This window comes from Panthera onca, chromosome E2 (assembly GCF_046562875.1).
Source record: "Panthera onca isolate mPanOnc1 chromosome E2, mPanOnc1 haplotype 2, whole genome shotgun sequence".
In the NCBI taxonomy this organism is placed as follows: domain Eukaryota; kingdom Metazoa; phylum Chordata; class Mammalia; order Carnivora; family Felidae; genus Panthera; species Panthera onca.
The window spans coordinates 3,585,698-3,601,039 of record NC_138353.1 but is presented as its reverse complement, the minus strand read 5'-3'; the positions used below and the strand labels follow the sequence as shown (position 1 = coordinate 3,601,039).

Sequence of the window (15,342 nt, the reverse complement as noted above, 5' to 3'; positions counted from 1 at the left end):
TGACTCTTGATTTCGGCTCAGGTCACAATCTCACAGTTCGTGTCATCAAGCCCGGCAAGGGGCTCTGCGCTGACAACTCAGGGTCTGCTTGGGATTCTCTCTCTCCCTCTCTCTGCCCCTCCTTCCCTACAAGTATGCACGTTCTCACTCTTGCTCTCAAAAGTAAAAAGAGCAAAGGGATGCTAAAGGCAATGGGGTACTCTAGATTAGACCCTAGCACATAAAGAACACATTAGTGGAAAAAGTAAAAATCAAATAAAGCTGCAGTTTAGTTAACAGTAACGTGCCAATGTTGGTTTCTTGGTTTAGCAAATATACTACAATAATGCGCGATAACAGCATTAAGGGAAAACGGGTGTAGGATACACAGAACTCTGAATTATCTTTGCAACTTTTTGTACACCCAAAATTAACCTAAAACAAAGTTTTCTTTTTAAAGAGAGAAGACAGAAAAAGATCAACTGTGCTAATTAAAATGATACGCAGTCATCAACAGAAAAGTTTCTAATAGTAAAACACGGGAAGGAAACGGCTTCTGAAATAATTATTCTATTGCCTACTATGCGTACATTGAGCGGTCCCTGAGCTGGACTGGATCGTGCCACCGGTCAGGATCCAGGATGGAAACAAAGAGCACCCTGCTACCTGCCAGGTCCACATTTCCCAGCGTGGCACCACTGCCCTTCCAGGGTGTGCCACCTGCCCACCTGTACAGACCCATCAGCTTAGTCCAGGACCCCGCACGCGTTTACTCCGCCGCGGCCACCTGCTCCCCCCGTGCTCCCGCGGTGGTCCCCAGGCCTTTCCCGTCGCCCGCCTCCGTGCGTTTGCAGGCGTTCTCGGCCGGGGGCGCCTGGCAGTTTCATGCAGTAGGGAAGCTCCCTTTCCCGGAGGCTTTTCTCACCCCCTTTCTTCGACTTCACCATTCTCTGCCCCGGGCTTCCACAGCTGTACGGCAGGTAGTCTCACATCCCTCCTCACGCTACTCTGTGTCTGGAAACAACGGCGGCTACCGTAACTCACTGAGCCAAGACACGGTTGCGTGTGCCGGCACAGCGCCGGCGGACCCCGCCGGGCGTGTCCCCTCGGGGCCACCGTCCCCACCCTAGTCTTCCGGCTTGCCTTAAACGCCCACGCGTCCTTGCGCAAGCGGGGGGCGGGCTCAAGTCAAGTTCGAGGCGCCCATTGGCTGTGCTGTGTCGAGGGAGGTGGGGCGAGGCCTCCGTGTGACGTCAGGACGCTGCGGTCAGAACGTCGAAGCCCAAGGAAGACAAGAACCAGCCGGGTCGCGAGCAGTTCTGCGGCCGTGTCGCTGTCGCCTTGGGCCGCTGCTGACGATTCTAGGGGACGAACTGCTGAGGTGGGTGTGGGGAGCGGTGGGCGGTCGGGCGGGGACGGCGTTTCCTTCCGGCCCTCCGCCCAGCGGGTCCCGAGGCCTAGGTCGGCCGTCGCACCAACGGACGCCGCGCGCGAGCGACGACAGGGTGTGGCGGGCCCGGGAGGCCACTGCGCTTGCGCACCCTGGCGCTTGCGCGGTCGGCCTCGGCTCCCCGCCCCCGCCCTCGGAATTTCTGGGCCCCGAGCGCCCCCCTCCCTCAATCCCATTGACCGGGAGGTTCCACCGGGAGGATGGCGTTGCCCCGGACGACGCGCGGTCCCGGCACCTCCCCCCCGGAGACGCGGTGCGCACGCGCGGCACGGCCGGGGCAGTGGCTCTGGAGCCGGTCGCCCGGATCTGGACGGGCTCTTTCTTCACCTGACGCCTTAGCCCCCTCCGGGCCTGCGGGATGGCCAGGTGCCCCTCGTGGCCGGTGCCGGTCAGACCAGCCCAGGACCCTCCGAGCCTCCCTCCCCCACCCCAGGCCTAACTCCCACCCTCCTTTCTGTCTCGGGCCTCCCTCATTCGCTGTGCCCGCTCACTGTCCCCACTCATCACCTCCTGCCCCTCCCCCCGCCCCTCAATCTCTTTCCTCTTTCAGATTTTTCTTAGGGCTTCTTCCAACTCCAGATTGCTGTTCCTGTCCCCTCCCTTCTTGTGGGACTGTCGGGTTCTCCAGCGGAGACTCGCCTTTGAGCCCCCTATACTTCTCAGCCCCTCCAGTTTTGCCCCCAAGGCACCCCCTTCACTTCCTTGCAGTCTTTTCTACTCCAGTGTTAGTTTCCTGAAGACGTTTTGGACGTTTTCAGGCATCTCCAAAGCTTTCTCTCCAGACCGCAACAGGGGATCGCCTCTTTTGGCCGCTGCTAGGAACCGTTTATATAGGCTTGTCCTCTGACCTTGGGGACTTCTCTAACTTCAGCCTCCCTGAAAGCTTTCTGAGAACACATTCCTTCATTTTAGCGCCCCCCCCCCCCCCCCACCATCGTGGGCACCCTCCACTTCTCCCTGTCTCTTGGAGTAACTTCCAGATATTTTTCTCTCAGATATTTTTTTTCTATCTGTTCTCTGGAGTTCTCTCTAGGTTCCCATAGATGCTTCCCTGTTTGCAGCCTGAAGAGTTAGGTAGACTTTGTTTTTCCAAGCGTCCTTTTTCTTCTGCTGCTTCTCAGAAGCTGTCTTCCTCTCTGGATTTCTTTTCAGCCCTTACCTGAGGCCCCCCACCCCGCCCGCTGGACCTTTCTTCCGTCTCAGGGTTTCCCTCGAATCTTCCCTTTTCCCATGTGGGTTTCAGGCACTCCTCTTTCCCTTTGGGAAATTCCTTCAGACTTCTCTGTTTTCAAATCCTTCATTTTCCAGCCAGAACACTGCAGGGTGGTGGAGGTCTTCCCCTCACACAGAAGCCCTTTGATTCCACACCCAGAATTCTCTCCTAACTTCTCAGACGCTCCTTTTGTGCCGGGCTCCTCGTGAGCCCGGCTCCTCCAGTCCCCCACTTTGTGACTTGTTTCTTGCGTCTTCGCAAGTCTCTCTAACTCCTCTTTTTCTCATAGACGGTGAAAAAGCAGTCTGGCTCCTGAGGTCCACCCCTTATGCCCCAAGGTCCAGATGGCGGCCAACGTGGGTGATCAACGTAGCACGGATTGGTTAGTGTGGCTGGAGGGGCGGAGGCTGGAGGGGAGGGCGAGAGGAAGCAAGAGCCAGTGTTGTCCTCAGGGACGGCAGCGCACACAGTGTGGTGCAGTGGGGATGAGGGCCTCTTCTGGCCACCAGGGTCAGGGAAGCATTGGGTTGCAGGGTGGAGAGGGTCGGGTCTTCACCTCTCTGAGCACCGTTTTAAATTCACAGTACGGTGCTTATTTCATACAACTGCAGGAATTCATTCAGTGAGCTGTGATTAAGGGGCAGACTCCAACACCTCAAATACTTGTGTGTTTCTGCTAATACCTGGTCTTTTCCAAAACAGCGTGATCGTGACTTGCTGGCTGGGGAGGTGTCAGCCAGAACTGACCAATGAAACATTTAGGCCTACTAGGCACCAGATGCTATGTTAACTTCTGTGGGTACTGGTAATCTTTTTGTCTGATTTGCAAGAACTGCTGTGTAGTAGGCACCTGTAGCGCCTTGGGTCTCTAATCCATCTCTCACAGAAAGGTGTGACGCAGAAACTAGGTGTCGGCGTATTACGATGAAAGTATATTCTGGATTAAATAAAATTTAGGCTCCAGTAGGTGGTGCGAGGGAGATCTAGGACGCAAGCCCGAGTATGTGCCTGCCTCCACCTTGCCCACCGTGCACAGGGAAAAGAGAGACGACCAGCGTCCCTTCTCTTGCAGGTCCTCTCAGTACAGCATGGTGGCCGGGGCAGGCAGAGAGAATGGCATGGAGACTCCTATGCATGAGAACCCGGAGTGGGAGAAGGCCCGCCAGGCTCTGGCCAGCATCAGCAAAGCAGGAGCTGCCGGCAGCTCCACCAAGGCCAGCAGCAACGGGCCCGTGGCCAGCGCACAAGTGAGGAGGCACACAGTGCCTGGGTAGCCTGTGGGGGGGTTGCTAGGGGAGGGACACGCTTGGTATTCTCTGGTATCACGAGGACAGGGTGCCCCGAAGATGTCCTGGGAGCCTTCAGGTGAGGGGAGCAAAGTGTGTTCTGCTTGGAGAGCTTAGGCCACCTCACGGTCCTCGTCCCAGGGGATCCAGCCTGAAGAGGGGAATGTGTCCGGGGTCTCCGAGGTGACCCACGATCATTGGCAGAGGCCGTGGCTCTCTGGAGAGAGGCGGACCCAGTGTCGTTCCTTAGCTCTTAACCGCTGTCGTCCGGGCTCCTTTTGGGGGCCGCAGGGCCTGTGGGCTCTTGCTGCCGATGCTCATGGCGTGTGTCCCTCTCCCCAGTACGTGTCACAGGCAGAAGCCTCGGCTCTGCAGCAGCAGCAGTACTACCAGTGGTACCAACAGTATAACTACGCCTACCCTTACAGCTACTACTACCCCATGGTGAGTGCCCGGCCCGGCGGGGCAGGTGCCGCGCTGGGGTGCGGGAGAGGTGTCGGGACGGGGGCCAGGGCCAGCCGGCGGCCCGAAGACAGCAACGACAAATTCTGGAAAATCTTCCGCTGGCGCGTTGCCCACAAGATCAAGTTCAGGGTGCCTCCTGGGACCTGCCTCCCCTGCTTCTGGCCGCTTCCGTCCCCACGCTCATTCCACCGCTGCGCAGAGACCTCCTAGGTCTTTCACGCTCAACGAGCACCTGTGCTCTGTTTTAGCTCTCTTCCCACGTTCCCGTGCCTGTCTGCGTCCTCGTCTTGCCGAGGGCTGCCCAGGTCGTGCCTCACAGAGCCCCGTCCTCTGGCAGACTTGAGTAGTTAAAGCGGTTCCACCCATCCCTGTCCCACGTCTTCCCTGGGCCTTTTTTTCTTTCATGGTGCTTACTGCTGGACACGCTACGTATTTGCCTGTGATGACTGCATCTGTTTTGAGCGTGGGCTTCATTAGAGCATGGTTTTTTATTTATTTACTCTTTTGGGGGGGCTCTGTTGTGCTTAGAAAAGTTGGTGCTCAGTAAATATTTTCTATAATGGAATGGAATCGATCGAGGTTCCCATTTTATTTTAGTTTTCTTTAAGAGAATTGGGTGCATTTATGCAGCGGAAAGGAAGAACTAGAAAGGGGAAGTGGGGCATCACAGATTGCGTGTGGCTCCCCAGTGGGCAGGATGACAGGGACGGCCCCGCGCCTGCGCTGACCCTTCTTTCCGTGCCTTTGCAGAGCATGTACCAGAGCTACGGCTCCCCCTCCCAGTACGGCGTGGCCAGCTCCTATGGCTCCGCCACCCCCCAGCAGCCATCGGCACCCCAGCACCAGGGGACTCTGAACCAGGTAATGCCCGTACCCGGCTCCTTGGAATGTTGAAGAAGGCGAATACAGTTTTTCTGAGCGGGCGAGCAGTGGGCACACCTGCATCATTTAAGCCACCCGCCCCCTGCCTTCTCTCCTGCCGGGCAACTCCTCATCTGATAACGAGGAGGGCAAAGTGTAGCTTTTGAAAGGGAGGGTCTAGGGCTTGGGCACGGCCTGGGGCCGGGTGCTGGGGCGGTGGCGGGAGCAGTCTGAAGCGTGGCGGCCCGTCTTCCCGATTTCCGCCCAGCGCGTGCACACATACCTGCACAGCCACATCCGCAGTCTGGCCTTGGCGTTTAACGTGCAGTGGGGAGTGTGGAGCTGGTGCCGGGGAGGTGCTCGGGCCTGGCCCAGAACCCCAGCTCCCCCTCCGGTGGTGTTGTTACGAGCCACGTGATACCTCTGCATCTCTGCCAGTCCTGTCATTTCCTCACAGAGCTCCCACGAGTGTGTGTAATCACTTCTGTGCCTTGACTGGTACGCGGGATATGCTCAGACAGGAACCACCGGGTGATGCGCTGTTGGGCCAGTGCTCACATGGGGGTGGGCTGCAGGGTTTAATGCCCACTGCTGCCATTCAGCAGCTGGGGGCCAGAGGAGAGCAGCTCCAGGTCTGAGCCTGAGCCTTGTCAGCTGTCTGCGGGCTCGGGACAGCGAGGTGCGGGAGGGTCATGGCACAGGGTTGAGGGCTGAGTGGTGCTGTGATCGTGCGGGGCAGCGTGAGGGCCGGCACAGAGGCCTCTGCTCCCGCCCTCAGTGCCTGCTTCCTCCGCCAGCCCCCAGTCCCCGGCATGGAAGAAAGCATGTCCTACCAGGCACCCCCTCAGCAGCTGCCGGCAGCCCAGCCCCCTCAGCCCTCCAACACCCCGCACGGGGCTCATACTCTGAACAGCGGCCCCCAGCCTGGAACAGCCCCTGCCACACAGCACAGCCAGGCAGGGCCCGCCTCTGGCCAGGCCTATGGGCCACACACCTACTCTGAGCCTGCCAAGCCCAAGAAGGGCCAACAGCTGTGGAACCGGATGAAGCGTAAGTCGGCGGTAGACTTTGGAGAGGAGAGCCCGCGGGGTCCAGAAGTAGGCGTGGGGTGCGTGGGGTGCATGGTGTGCTGGTCCGTCCTGGGCTGTTGGGCACCCCCAGGCTTTGGGTGCAGGTGACCCGGAGCTGGGCGCCTCCCGTTCCTGGGGCTGGGGCGGTCTGAGGTGGGCTGGGGTGAGGCCTAACCCCGTTTTTGCGGTCCCCACAGCAGCCCCTGGGACTGGCGGTCTCAAGTTCAACATTCAGAAACGGCCCTTTGCCGTCACCAGCCAGAGCTTCAGCTCCACCTCAGAGGGTCAGCATGGCAGCTTCGGCCCCCAGCCGAACCCGGAAAAAGCCCAGAACCACCGGTGAGGGCCACCTCCTCGCTGCTGTCCCCGCTCCCTCACCTCTGGTCCGCCGGTGGGCTCTGCACCCAGACTCCGTCGGCTCTTCCAGAAATGGGGTGGGGTCCTCCTTCCCTCTTGGCTGCCATGAGCGGGAAATGAGAGGGGAGAGAAGGCACTTGAACCGTGTCTGGCACGTGTCAGCTCTGCAAGCGGCGGCGATGACGGAGTCTGTCGGGCTGTGGGGTGCTGCCCGGCTGAGCCCCACATGTGCCCCTTCCCAGGGGGAGCCTGTCCGGGAAGCCCGACGATTGGCCGCAGGACATGAAGGAGTATGTGGAGCGCTGCTTCACTGCCTGCGAGTCGGAGGAGGACAAGGACCGGACCGAGAAGCTGCTCAAGGAGCTGCTGCAGGCCCGGCTGCAGGACGGCTCCGCCTACACCATCGACTGGAGCCGGGAGCCCCTGCCGGGGTTAGTCCGGGCAGGGGGTGCGGCTAAGGGCGGTTCTGGGTGCCGCTGGGTCCCCGGAGCCCTGAGAATGAGCCGGGAGGTCGGACCCCGGGGTGGAAGGCCAGGAGGGGAGAGCTGAGGCGCAGGCGCTGCCTGGGGAGGAGATCCTGGGTGGGAGGGAGGTCCTGCGGGCTCCCGGGCGCCTGGTGCTCAGCAGCGGAGAGCACTCTCTAGACAGAGGAAGCCTGGGGTTTGCCTCCTGGTTTTGCAGTGTGTTAGCTGAGTCGCCTGGGTAAGTTCCTTTCCTGCCTGAGGTGGTGTGTCCCTGGGGTGGCCGGCAGATGCTGGGGACGGTGGGGGCACTGGGTTGGTGATGCCCTGCCCTGCTATATCCTCAGGCTGACCCGGGAGCCTGTGGCTGAGAGTCCCAAGAAGAAGCGGTGGGAGGCCCCTAGCAGCCTACATCCTCCCAGGGGGGCAGGCTCAGCGACAAGGGGCGGGGGTGCCCAGTCCCAGCGAGGGACACCGGGGGCTGGGGGTGCTGGCCGAGCCCGGGGCAGCAGCTTCGCCAAGTTTGGCAACCGCAATGTCTTCATGAAGGACAACAGCTCCTCCTCCAGCACGGACTCGCGCTCCCGTTCCTCCTCCCGGTCCCCCACCCGCCACTTCCGCAGAAGGTGCGACGACTTGGGGATGGGGGGCGGGGCTTGGGGGGAAGCAGCTGTTTCAGGCCTCACCTTCCTGCTGCTTCTGTGCAGTGACTCCCACTCGGATTCAGACAGTTCTTACTCAGGGAATGAGTGTCACCCTGTGGGTCGCCGGAACCCACCCCCTAAGGGCCGAGGAGGTCGGGGGGCCCACATGGATCGAGGCCGAGGCAGGGCGCAGCGTGGGAAGAGGTGAGACCTGGGGCAGGTGGCCGGGGGGGGGCGGCACCAAGATCCGGGTTCCTGGGAGGAAGAGGGCTGTGTGCTTGGGGAGTATCGGGCGAGGCAGCCGGTGACCTCGGCCGCGTTCACCCGTGGTCTCTCTTCCCAGGCATGACCTGGCTCCCACCAAGCGCAGCCGGAAAAAGATGGCTGCGCTGGAGTGTGAGGACCCTGAGCGTGAGCTGAAGAAGCAGAAGCGGGCTGCCCGCTTCCAGCACGGACACTCCCGCCGCCTGCGCCTCGAGCCCCTGGTGCTGCACATGGGCAGCCTGGAGAGCAGCGGCGCGGACCCCGACTGGCAGGAGCTACAGATCGTGGGCACCTGCCCTGACATCACCAAGCACTACCTGCGCCTCACCTGTGCTCCTGACCCGTCCACTGTGCGCCCCGTGGCAGTAAGTGCCTGGGAGGGGCGGGTCCCCCTGCGGGGCCACCGCCGGCACAGGGGGCTGTGGGTGGCGGCAGGAGCCTGTGGCTGCGCAGGGACGTGCTCTGGAGCCTGGGTCCCGGTCACGTGGCCGCCTCGGGAGACATCCTCGGCTCTGAGCAGCCGTCTCCTGGTGAGGAGGCAGGGGGAGGGAAGCCGCCTCCCCAGCCCAGCGCTTTGGGAGACGGGTGATCGTGCCACTGTGCTCTCTGCTGGGCAGCGGCAGCGTGGCTGACCCTGCGCCCAGGGTACATGCTGATGTGGGCAGCTGGGGCTCGGGAGCTGGCACTCTTGCCGAGTGTTTTGGGTTCCTTATTAAGCTGGTAGCGAGATGCTAAGTGGCTTTGATGTTGCACCTTTTGTCTTACGCACGGAGTTTAAGAAATTGTAATGGGTGGGGCGCCTGGGTGGCTCAGTCGGTTGAGCGTCTGAATTTGGCTGGGGTCATGATCTCGCGGTTCGTGAGTTCAAGCCCTGCGTCGGGCTCTGGTGCTGACAGCCTGGAGCCTGCTCTGGGTTCTGTGTCCCCCTTTCTCTCCAGCCCACCTCTGCTTGTGCTTTGCCTCTCTCTGTCTTTCAAAAATGAATAAACGTTTAAAAAAAAAAGAAGTAACGGGTGTTAGTTATAGCTTTGCTCACCTTGCTGAAAGCACGCTGAGCCTTAATTTGGATCCCTTGCCAGGTTTTGAAAAAGTCACTGTGCATGGTCAAGTCCCACTGGAAAGAGAAACAGGACTACGCCTTTGCCTGCGAGCAGATGAAGTCGATTCGGCAGGACCTGACGGTGAGGGGGGTGCTGGGAGGGCTTGCCGTGCTGAGTCCTGGCCTGCCCTGGCCTCACCGCTCCCCCCTGCTGTTCCAGGTGCAAGGCGTGCGGACAGAGTTCACGGTGGAGGTGTACGAGACGCACGCCCGCATCGCCTTGGAGAAGGTGAGTGGGGTGCCGGGGCCCTCTCGGGCTCTTCGGGGCTCCCTGTCCTGGCCTCACTCTCCTTCTCGTTCTCCGTGCCCGGGGCTCCAGGGCGATCACGAGGAGTTCAACCAGTGCCAGACGCAGCTCAAGTCGCTGTACGCCGAGAACCTCCCCGGCAACGTGGGCGAGTTCACTGCCTACCGGGTCCTCTACTACATCTTCACCAAGAACTCAGGAGGTGGGAGGCGCCGCCTACAGGTCGGGCTGGCCCCAGGCCCCCAGGGTTGGGTGCTGCTGACCCCGTTTGTCTCGGGCCCCAGACATCACGACGGAGCTGGCGTACCTGACTCGGGAACTGAAGGCAGACCCTTGCGTGGCCCACGCCTTGGCACTGAGGGCAGCCTGGGCTCTGGGCAACTACCACCGCTTCTTCCGGCTCTACTCTCACGCACCCTGCATGTCCGGGTACCTGGTGGACAAGTTTGCAGACCGGGAGCGCAGAGCTGCCCTCAAGGCGATGATCAAAACGTATGTGAAGCTGGGTTCTCTCCCTGCCCCCTCTTCTCTGCCGGCCCCGCCACCCTCCACCCCTTCTCCCCTCTGCCCTCCGCACCCTCCTGGGCTCCTGTCCCCGGGCCTGTGGTCCTCTCTGCCCGTCTCTTCTTTCCACATATGCTCTGCTCCCCAGTCCCTGCTGCTTCCCTTCACTCAGTTCGCCCTCTGCGTCCCCTGTGTCCCCCACTCTGTCTCGCTGCTCCAGGGCGCCCTCTGCACCCCTCTGAGTCTCTGTTTCTCCTGCTCACGTCACCCCGGACCCTGGTTTGTCTTCTTGCTCTGGGCTCTTGGTTTCCTTCCTCCGAGGTCTCTGTTCACCTTTGAAGGTTCTCCCGTGACTGAGCTCCCACTCGGTAGAGACAGACTAGGAAGGACGGCCCTGCTCTTGGTAGCCTCTGATCTAATGGGACGAGACCCCATTTGTTTCTGAGCTCCTTCAAGAGTGCAGAGTGTTTAGGGAGACCGGTGTGATTCGGGGGCAAGCCAGGGCAGGGCGGTTCTCTGTTCAATAGATGTCACTGGTGCCGTGTGTGCGCGCGTGTGTTTGTGCTGGGGAACCTGTGGTCAGGGCGCGGAGATGCCTCTGGGCGACATGGGGCCAGATCAGAAGACATTTGTTGTTGTCACAACTAGGGGGTGCTGCTGGTGTCTAGTGGGTAGAGCCTCTTGTAGCGCCCAGGATGCTCCATGACGGAGAATTACCCGGCCCCAGTGTCAGTCTTGCCAGGGTTGAAAACCCTTGGTCAGAGGTTGGTAGGTCCAAGGGGCCACATCCATTAGCGTAGCCACAGGGATGGTGTGGAGATGAGGAGACACAGTCACCCTGAAATTGGGAGATGCACACATTCCGGGATCCAGTTCGGGTCCAGAGGATTTGAGGCAGAGCGGAGCCAGGGCAGAGGCCACAGAAGGAGAGACAAGGATGTGGGGCAGAGACACGGAGGCGGCAGGAAACACAGGACACGGTTGCGTACCCAGGGGTGATGAGGAGGTGGTATGTCTGGAGGCCCCGGGGGCTGTCCCTCCGTCTGCCCTCTGCAGCGGGACAGCCGTTCCCAGGGTGTCATGCGGGCAGGCTGGGCCTGGGAGCAGGGGTCCTGGCCTCTCACTGGCCGGACGCGCTCTCTCACCCCTTCCTTACTCCCTGGCAGACACGTCCCTCCGTCCTAGAGCCTCCAGAACCAAGTCCTGGCAGGGCGTGTGGGAGGCCAGCTCAGATGTGGGGAGAAATAGGCTGTCTTGTGCCCCCCGTGGCTATCAAGGGTCACCATGTGGCATGGGTGTGAGGCATCTGTTCTCTCTGCCGCTTACTCCCTGTGCGATTTGGAGCTCCGGGTTCGTTCGTGTGTGTTTGTAAAGGGTAGGGGTGACACGGTTTCTGGGAGCGAGCTCAGCCTGTTCACAGCCGTTTTCTGGAACGTGCCAAGTCTCTTGTGTGCAAGTGACTGTTGCCAGTGTGCAAGGGTGTAGTGGGGGTTGACCCTGTGCCCAGGGTTCCCGAGGCACTTAGACCCAGGCAGGGCGGGTTCCCCAGAATAGCTGTCAGACCTGCAACCCGTGCCCATGCCCGTGCCCTCGGGTCACTCCCTCTGCCTGGCCCCTGCCCTTGGGCCAAAGTGGGCCCTCTTCTGAGGGCCTGCTCAGGCCCTTGAGCAGCGGAGGAGCCAGCTGGGCCCTTCCCTCCCATCCCCTCTCCTGGGTCCCCCCCGTACAGGTAAGTGAGGGTGAAGGGGGGCACAACTGGGGCTGGGGCCACCACCCCTGCCCCGGGCCCCCCCAAGCCCCTGGAGGTGGGGAGGTCGGGCGGGGGTGGTGATGAGAGGTCAGCAGGTAATGTGCTGAGGAAGCCCTTTGGGTGCCCGAAGGGGGGGCGCCCACTCCCTGCTCGTGGGGCCCTCCCCTGCCCGCCGCCCGCCTCATCACATTCTCCTCTTGTCTCCGTAGCTTCCGCCCTGCGCTGCCAGTCTCCTACCTGCAGGCCGAGCTGGCCTTCGAGGGCGAGGCCGCCTGCCGGGCCTTCCTAGAGCCCCTGGGCCTGGCCTACACGGGCCCGGACAACGCCAGCATCGACTGCCGCCTCAGCCTGGCGCAGCTATCAGCCTTCTGAGCACCAGCGCGGATGGGGGCGGGGTGGGGGCAGGGCTGTGGCTCCCCAGTGCCGCCTTTGCCGATTTTGTTTTTGAGCCATGGACTTGGGTTGTAAATTAATTCACGGGGAGCGGGCTCCAGGAAGAGCCGTCATCCCTGTCCCCGTTTTCCCACCGGGGAGTCTGTACAGAGATTTTTTTCTACATTTTTATTTTTTGTCTCAGAGGGATGGGACTGGGGGAGGAGGGGGTGGGACAGCGGAGGGCTGGGGGCATGGTCTGTAGGCTGCTCTGTGTCCACCTGCACCTCTACTAATGCTGTCTCAGTGTTTTCTCTCTCTCTCTCTCGAGCTTGTACTCCGGTACCGACCTGGCACCCTGGCCCATCCCACGCCGGGGGGGCCGGAAGAAGACAGGCCGCTCCGCCCGTGCCCGCCTGTGGCGGGGGCACCAGCACACCAGCCCGCCTCCTGCCCCCCGCCCGCCTCACCACAGACTCTTGTTGCCCAGCCCTCCGGGGCCTCAGTGTTTGGGGCTAGGGGAGCCGTGTAGAGACTGTGCCCCACCCTCAGCCCCCCACGCCAGAAATGCCGCCGCCAAGCCGCCGCCACGTCCACGTCGCCACTGCACACTGAGGACTCCGGAGGCCATCATCGCGGGACCTCGGCCGGGCCGCCTCGTCTGCAGTTGTATTAAGTTGTCTCCGTGTCCCTCCTCCCTCCACCCCAGTGTTTCTTCTGGTTTTTTTTTCCTTCCCTCCCTCCTCCTCCTGCTCCCCGCCCTTCTTTGGTTCAGCACAGGTAAAACGGTTACCCTCCCTCCCTCCCTCCCTGCCTTCATGGATCACCAGCTCACGTCATGTTTCCTTCTCTTTTCTTTTTGTGTGTGTTTATTTAAGTTATTTTTCTTCCTCCCCTTTTTCTTTTTGGCCCTCCCCCCTCTTCTGCCATGTAACTGGAGGATGTGCAATGAGTTTGCAAACAGCTGGACTGTCAGGCTGCTTTTTTTCCAGATGTTCCTCCTCTGCCTCCCCTCCCTTCCCTCTCCCCTCCCTTCTCCTTCCTTCATTCTTTTCCTTGGATCACTGAGCACCATTTGGAAGCTTGAGAGAAACCAAAATTAAAGAGAGAGAGAGAGAGAGAGAGAGCACTTTGTCCCTTCCTGCGTGGACTGGGTCTTCTCCTGTTCTTTAGGGTGGAGATCTACTTCCCCCAGAGGTCTGAGCAGGGGCGGTCACCCCAGGGGCATCTCAGCCAGGGGCTGGTAGGTATCTCCTGCCCTGCCCACGCGGCACAACCAGAGCTTCCCCAGGGGCTGGCTCCCTAGCTCCTGTCCAGGGATGTTCTTGGGCTTGGGGAGGCAGATTTGAGAACCTTGGGGCACCTTGGCCAAGGTGAGGTGGGGGTGTAGCCCCCCTAGGGGCTGAACTACTCTGAGCCCCTCCGCCTCTAGCCTCTGTCTCAGCACTTGGGCCATATTTTCCAAGGAGGGGCAGGGAGGGGCACAGAGTACATGGTGCCTCAGGAGAAGCAGGCGCCTAAACCTCACCTGCGGGGGTGCCTGAAGCCCTGGAGCCGAGAGCGCACGTCTCAGTGCACCGAGGGCCGCGGCTACCTCCCCAGGGCCTGCTAGCCTCAGGAGGGCCAGTGTCAGGTGCAGCGCGCCCGCGGGTACCATGAACGCGGCGCACGAGGGCGCGGCTCGGACCAGCTCTTCTTGGGCCCTGGCTACTCTCGCCTGCAGCCCAGGGTCAGTCACCATAAGAGCCACAAAATGCGTGGGGCGGGGCTGGCGAGGCCCCGCGGCCCTGGCCCCAGCAGCCTCTCCGCAGTCTGAGGGCCAGGCCCCAGGACCCCACTCTGCTTCGGTTTCCGGGAAATCTCCCGCGGGTCTTCCCGGGGCAGCCTGGGCCTGCTCCTTCCCGTCCCGTGGCTCCGTGGTCCTGGCTGCGGTGGCTGGCCTCCGCCCCACTTCTAGTTCTGTCCAGTGGGGTGCTCTGTGCTCTTCCACTCGGATGTTGGCAGGGGCGGCGGCTATGCCGCCGAGCGCATCCTTTTCGCTGTGTGCGTCCTGGGCCCCGTGGGTGTCTTCGCCGACGTGGGCATCCTCGCTATCACGCGCGTCCTCGCCATCATACGCGTCCTGGGGCCCGTGGGCATCCTCGCTGTCACTCGCATCTCGGGCCCCGCGGGCATCTTCGCAGACATGGGCATCCTCACCGTCGTGCGCGTCATGGGGCCCATGGGCGTCGTCTTCGCCGATATGGGCATCCTCGCTGTCACGCGTATCCCCAGCCTCAGGGGCGTCTTCGCGGGCACGCGCATCCTCGCCATCGTGCACGTCCTGGGGCCCGTGGGCGTCTTCGCCGACATGGGCATCCTCACCGTCGTGCGCGCCCCCGCTGTCGAGCGCGTCCAGGATGGTGGGCCCGCGACCAGCCGCCAAGCCCGAGCCAAAGACGTGGTCTGTACGCGAGGCGCGGTCCCACACTAGGCGGCCCCGGAAGCGGAAGTAGCGCACCCGGTGCTGCGGCACAGCCAGCACGCCGGGTCCCAGCGCCGCCAGCGGCTCGTCCCAGCAGAAGGCGCAGAAGGGCTCCTCGCGCACGCCCAGGAAGCGGTCGGCGTAGCCCACAGAGAAGTCGGCCGGGTCGAGGCGCGGGTCCCAGCGGATGCGCTGGATGACGGCCGCGGCCGTGCGCAGCGGCGGTTTTTTGGCCCCGGCCTCGGCCTCGCGGCTAGGCTGTGCCGAGGCCGGCGCCCCGGGGTGGGGCTGGCGGCAGCGGGCGCCGAAGCGGCAGCGGCCCTCCAGGAAGAAGCGGCAGGCCGACGGCGGCGACTCGGGCTCGGCCGCCATGGGAGCGGAGTGCGCCGAGAGCCTCTGCGGGCCGCCGCAGACCCGGCCGTGACGTCACCCGCCCCGCCCCCGCCGCCCCGGGAACGGCGCACGCTCGCTCGCGGAGCCTCCGATCCCGGGCCTGGCGGACCGTTCTCCACGGAGGTGCCCTCAGGCGCTCTGGCCCCCGCCTCCTCCGCGGACCAGCGATTCACGTGTGTGGCCCGCCCCCGCTCCAAAGGGTTTACACGCTCGGCACCGCCTCCTGGGTGCCGGCCTCCGTCAGTGCCCTCAAGGAACCGGATCCTCCTCCCTCTGCGGCCTCAGCCCAAAAGATTTACCGGTGCGACCCCGCCCCCTCTGGGGCCCCAGGGTGCCCGGCTTCGCCCTCCGCCGCGTCTGCGTGTACAGCCCCGCGTCTTCCAAGTTCTTAGAGAGTCTGGCTCCGCCCCCGCCTGGTGATTTGTATGGAGGTCCCGCCCCCCCCAGGGGCCCTCGGGGAGGG

The 15,342-nt window shown here is 62.2% G+C and overlaps 2 protein-coding genes across 3 annotated transcripts; one reads left to right on the top strand and one right to left on the bottom strand.

Moving 5' to 3' along the window:
* Positions 1-1,225: 1,225 nt before the first annotated feature.
* LENG8 (leukocyte receptor cluster member 8) lies at positions 1,226-13,144 on the top strand. 2 transcript variants are annotated; one of them, XM_060652304.2, is made up of 16 exons: positions 1,226-1,360; positions 2,932-3,024; positions 3,715-3,889; positions 4,271-4,372; positions 5,144-5,254; positions 6,052-6,304; positions 6,522-6,663; positions 6,924-7,112; positions 7,490-7,768; positions 7,850-7,990; positions 8,130-8,415; positions 9,130-9,231; positions 9,310-9,378; positions 9,469-9,598; positions 9,681-9,888; positions 11,860-13,144. In XM_060652304.2, the coding sequence occupies exons 2-16, from the start codon at positions 2,987-2,989 to the stop codon at positions 12,020-12,022; spliced, it is 2,388 nt and encodes a 795-aa protein (XP_060508287.1). In that variant the 5' UTR covers positions 1,226-1,360; positions 2,932-2,986; the 3' UTR covers positions 12,023-13,144. The 2 variants fall into 2 exon arrangements, with proteins under 2 accessions (XP_060508287.1, XP_060508286.1); XM_060652303.3 differs by having other exon boundaries at positions 9,681-12,052.
* Positions 12,895-15,235, bottom strand: LENG9 (leukocyte receptor cluster member 9). Its single transcript, XM_060652518.3, has one exon. It carries the CDS (start codon positions 14,856-14,858, stop codon positions 13,236-13,238), a length of 1,623 nt encoding a protein of 540 aa, XP_060508501.3. The 5' UTR covers positions 14,859-15,235; the 3' UTR covers positions 12,895-13,235.
* Between the last annotated feature and the right edge of the window lie 107 nt (positions 15,236-15,342).

Excerpts from the sequence above, each read along its gene's own strand:
- LENG9 (XM_060652518.3), bottom strand. The coding sequence starts at position 14,858 with ATGGCGGCCGAGCCCGAGTCGCCGCCGTCGGCCTGCCGCTTCTTCCTG.
- LENG8 (XM_060652303.3), top strand. The coding sequence starts at position 2,987 with ATGGCGGCCAACGTGGGTGATCAACGTAGCACGGATTG. Across the intron at positions 6,664-6,923 it reads GAAAAAGCCCAGAACCACCG|GGGGAGCCTGTCCGGGAAGC; the intron begins GTGAGGGCCACC and ends GCCCCTTCCCAG. Across the intron at positions 8,416-9,129 it reads CCACTGTGCGCCCCGTGGCA|GTTTTGAAAAAGTCACTGTG; the intron begins GTAAGTGCCTGG and ends ATCCCTTGCCAG.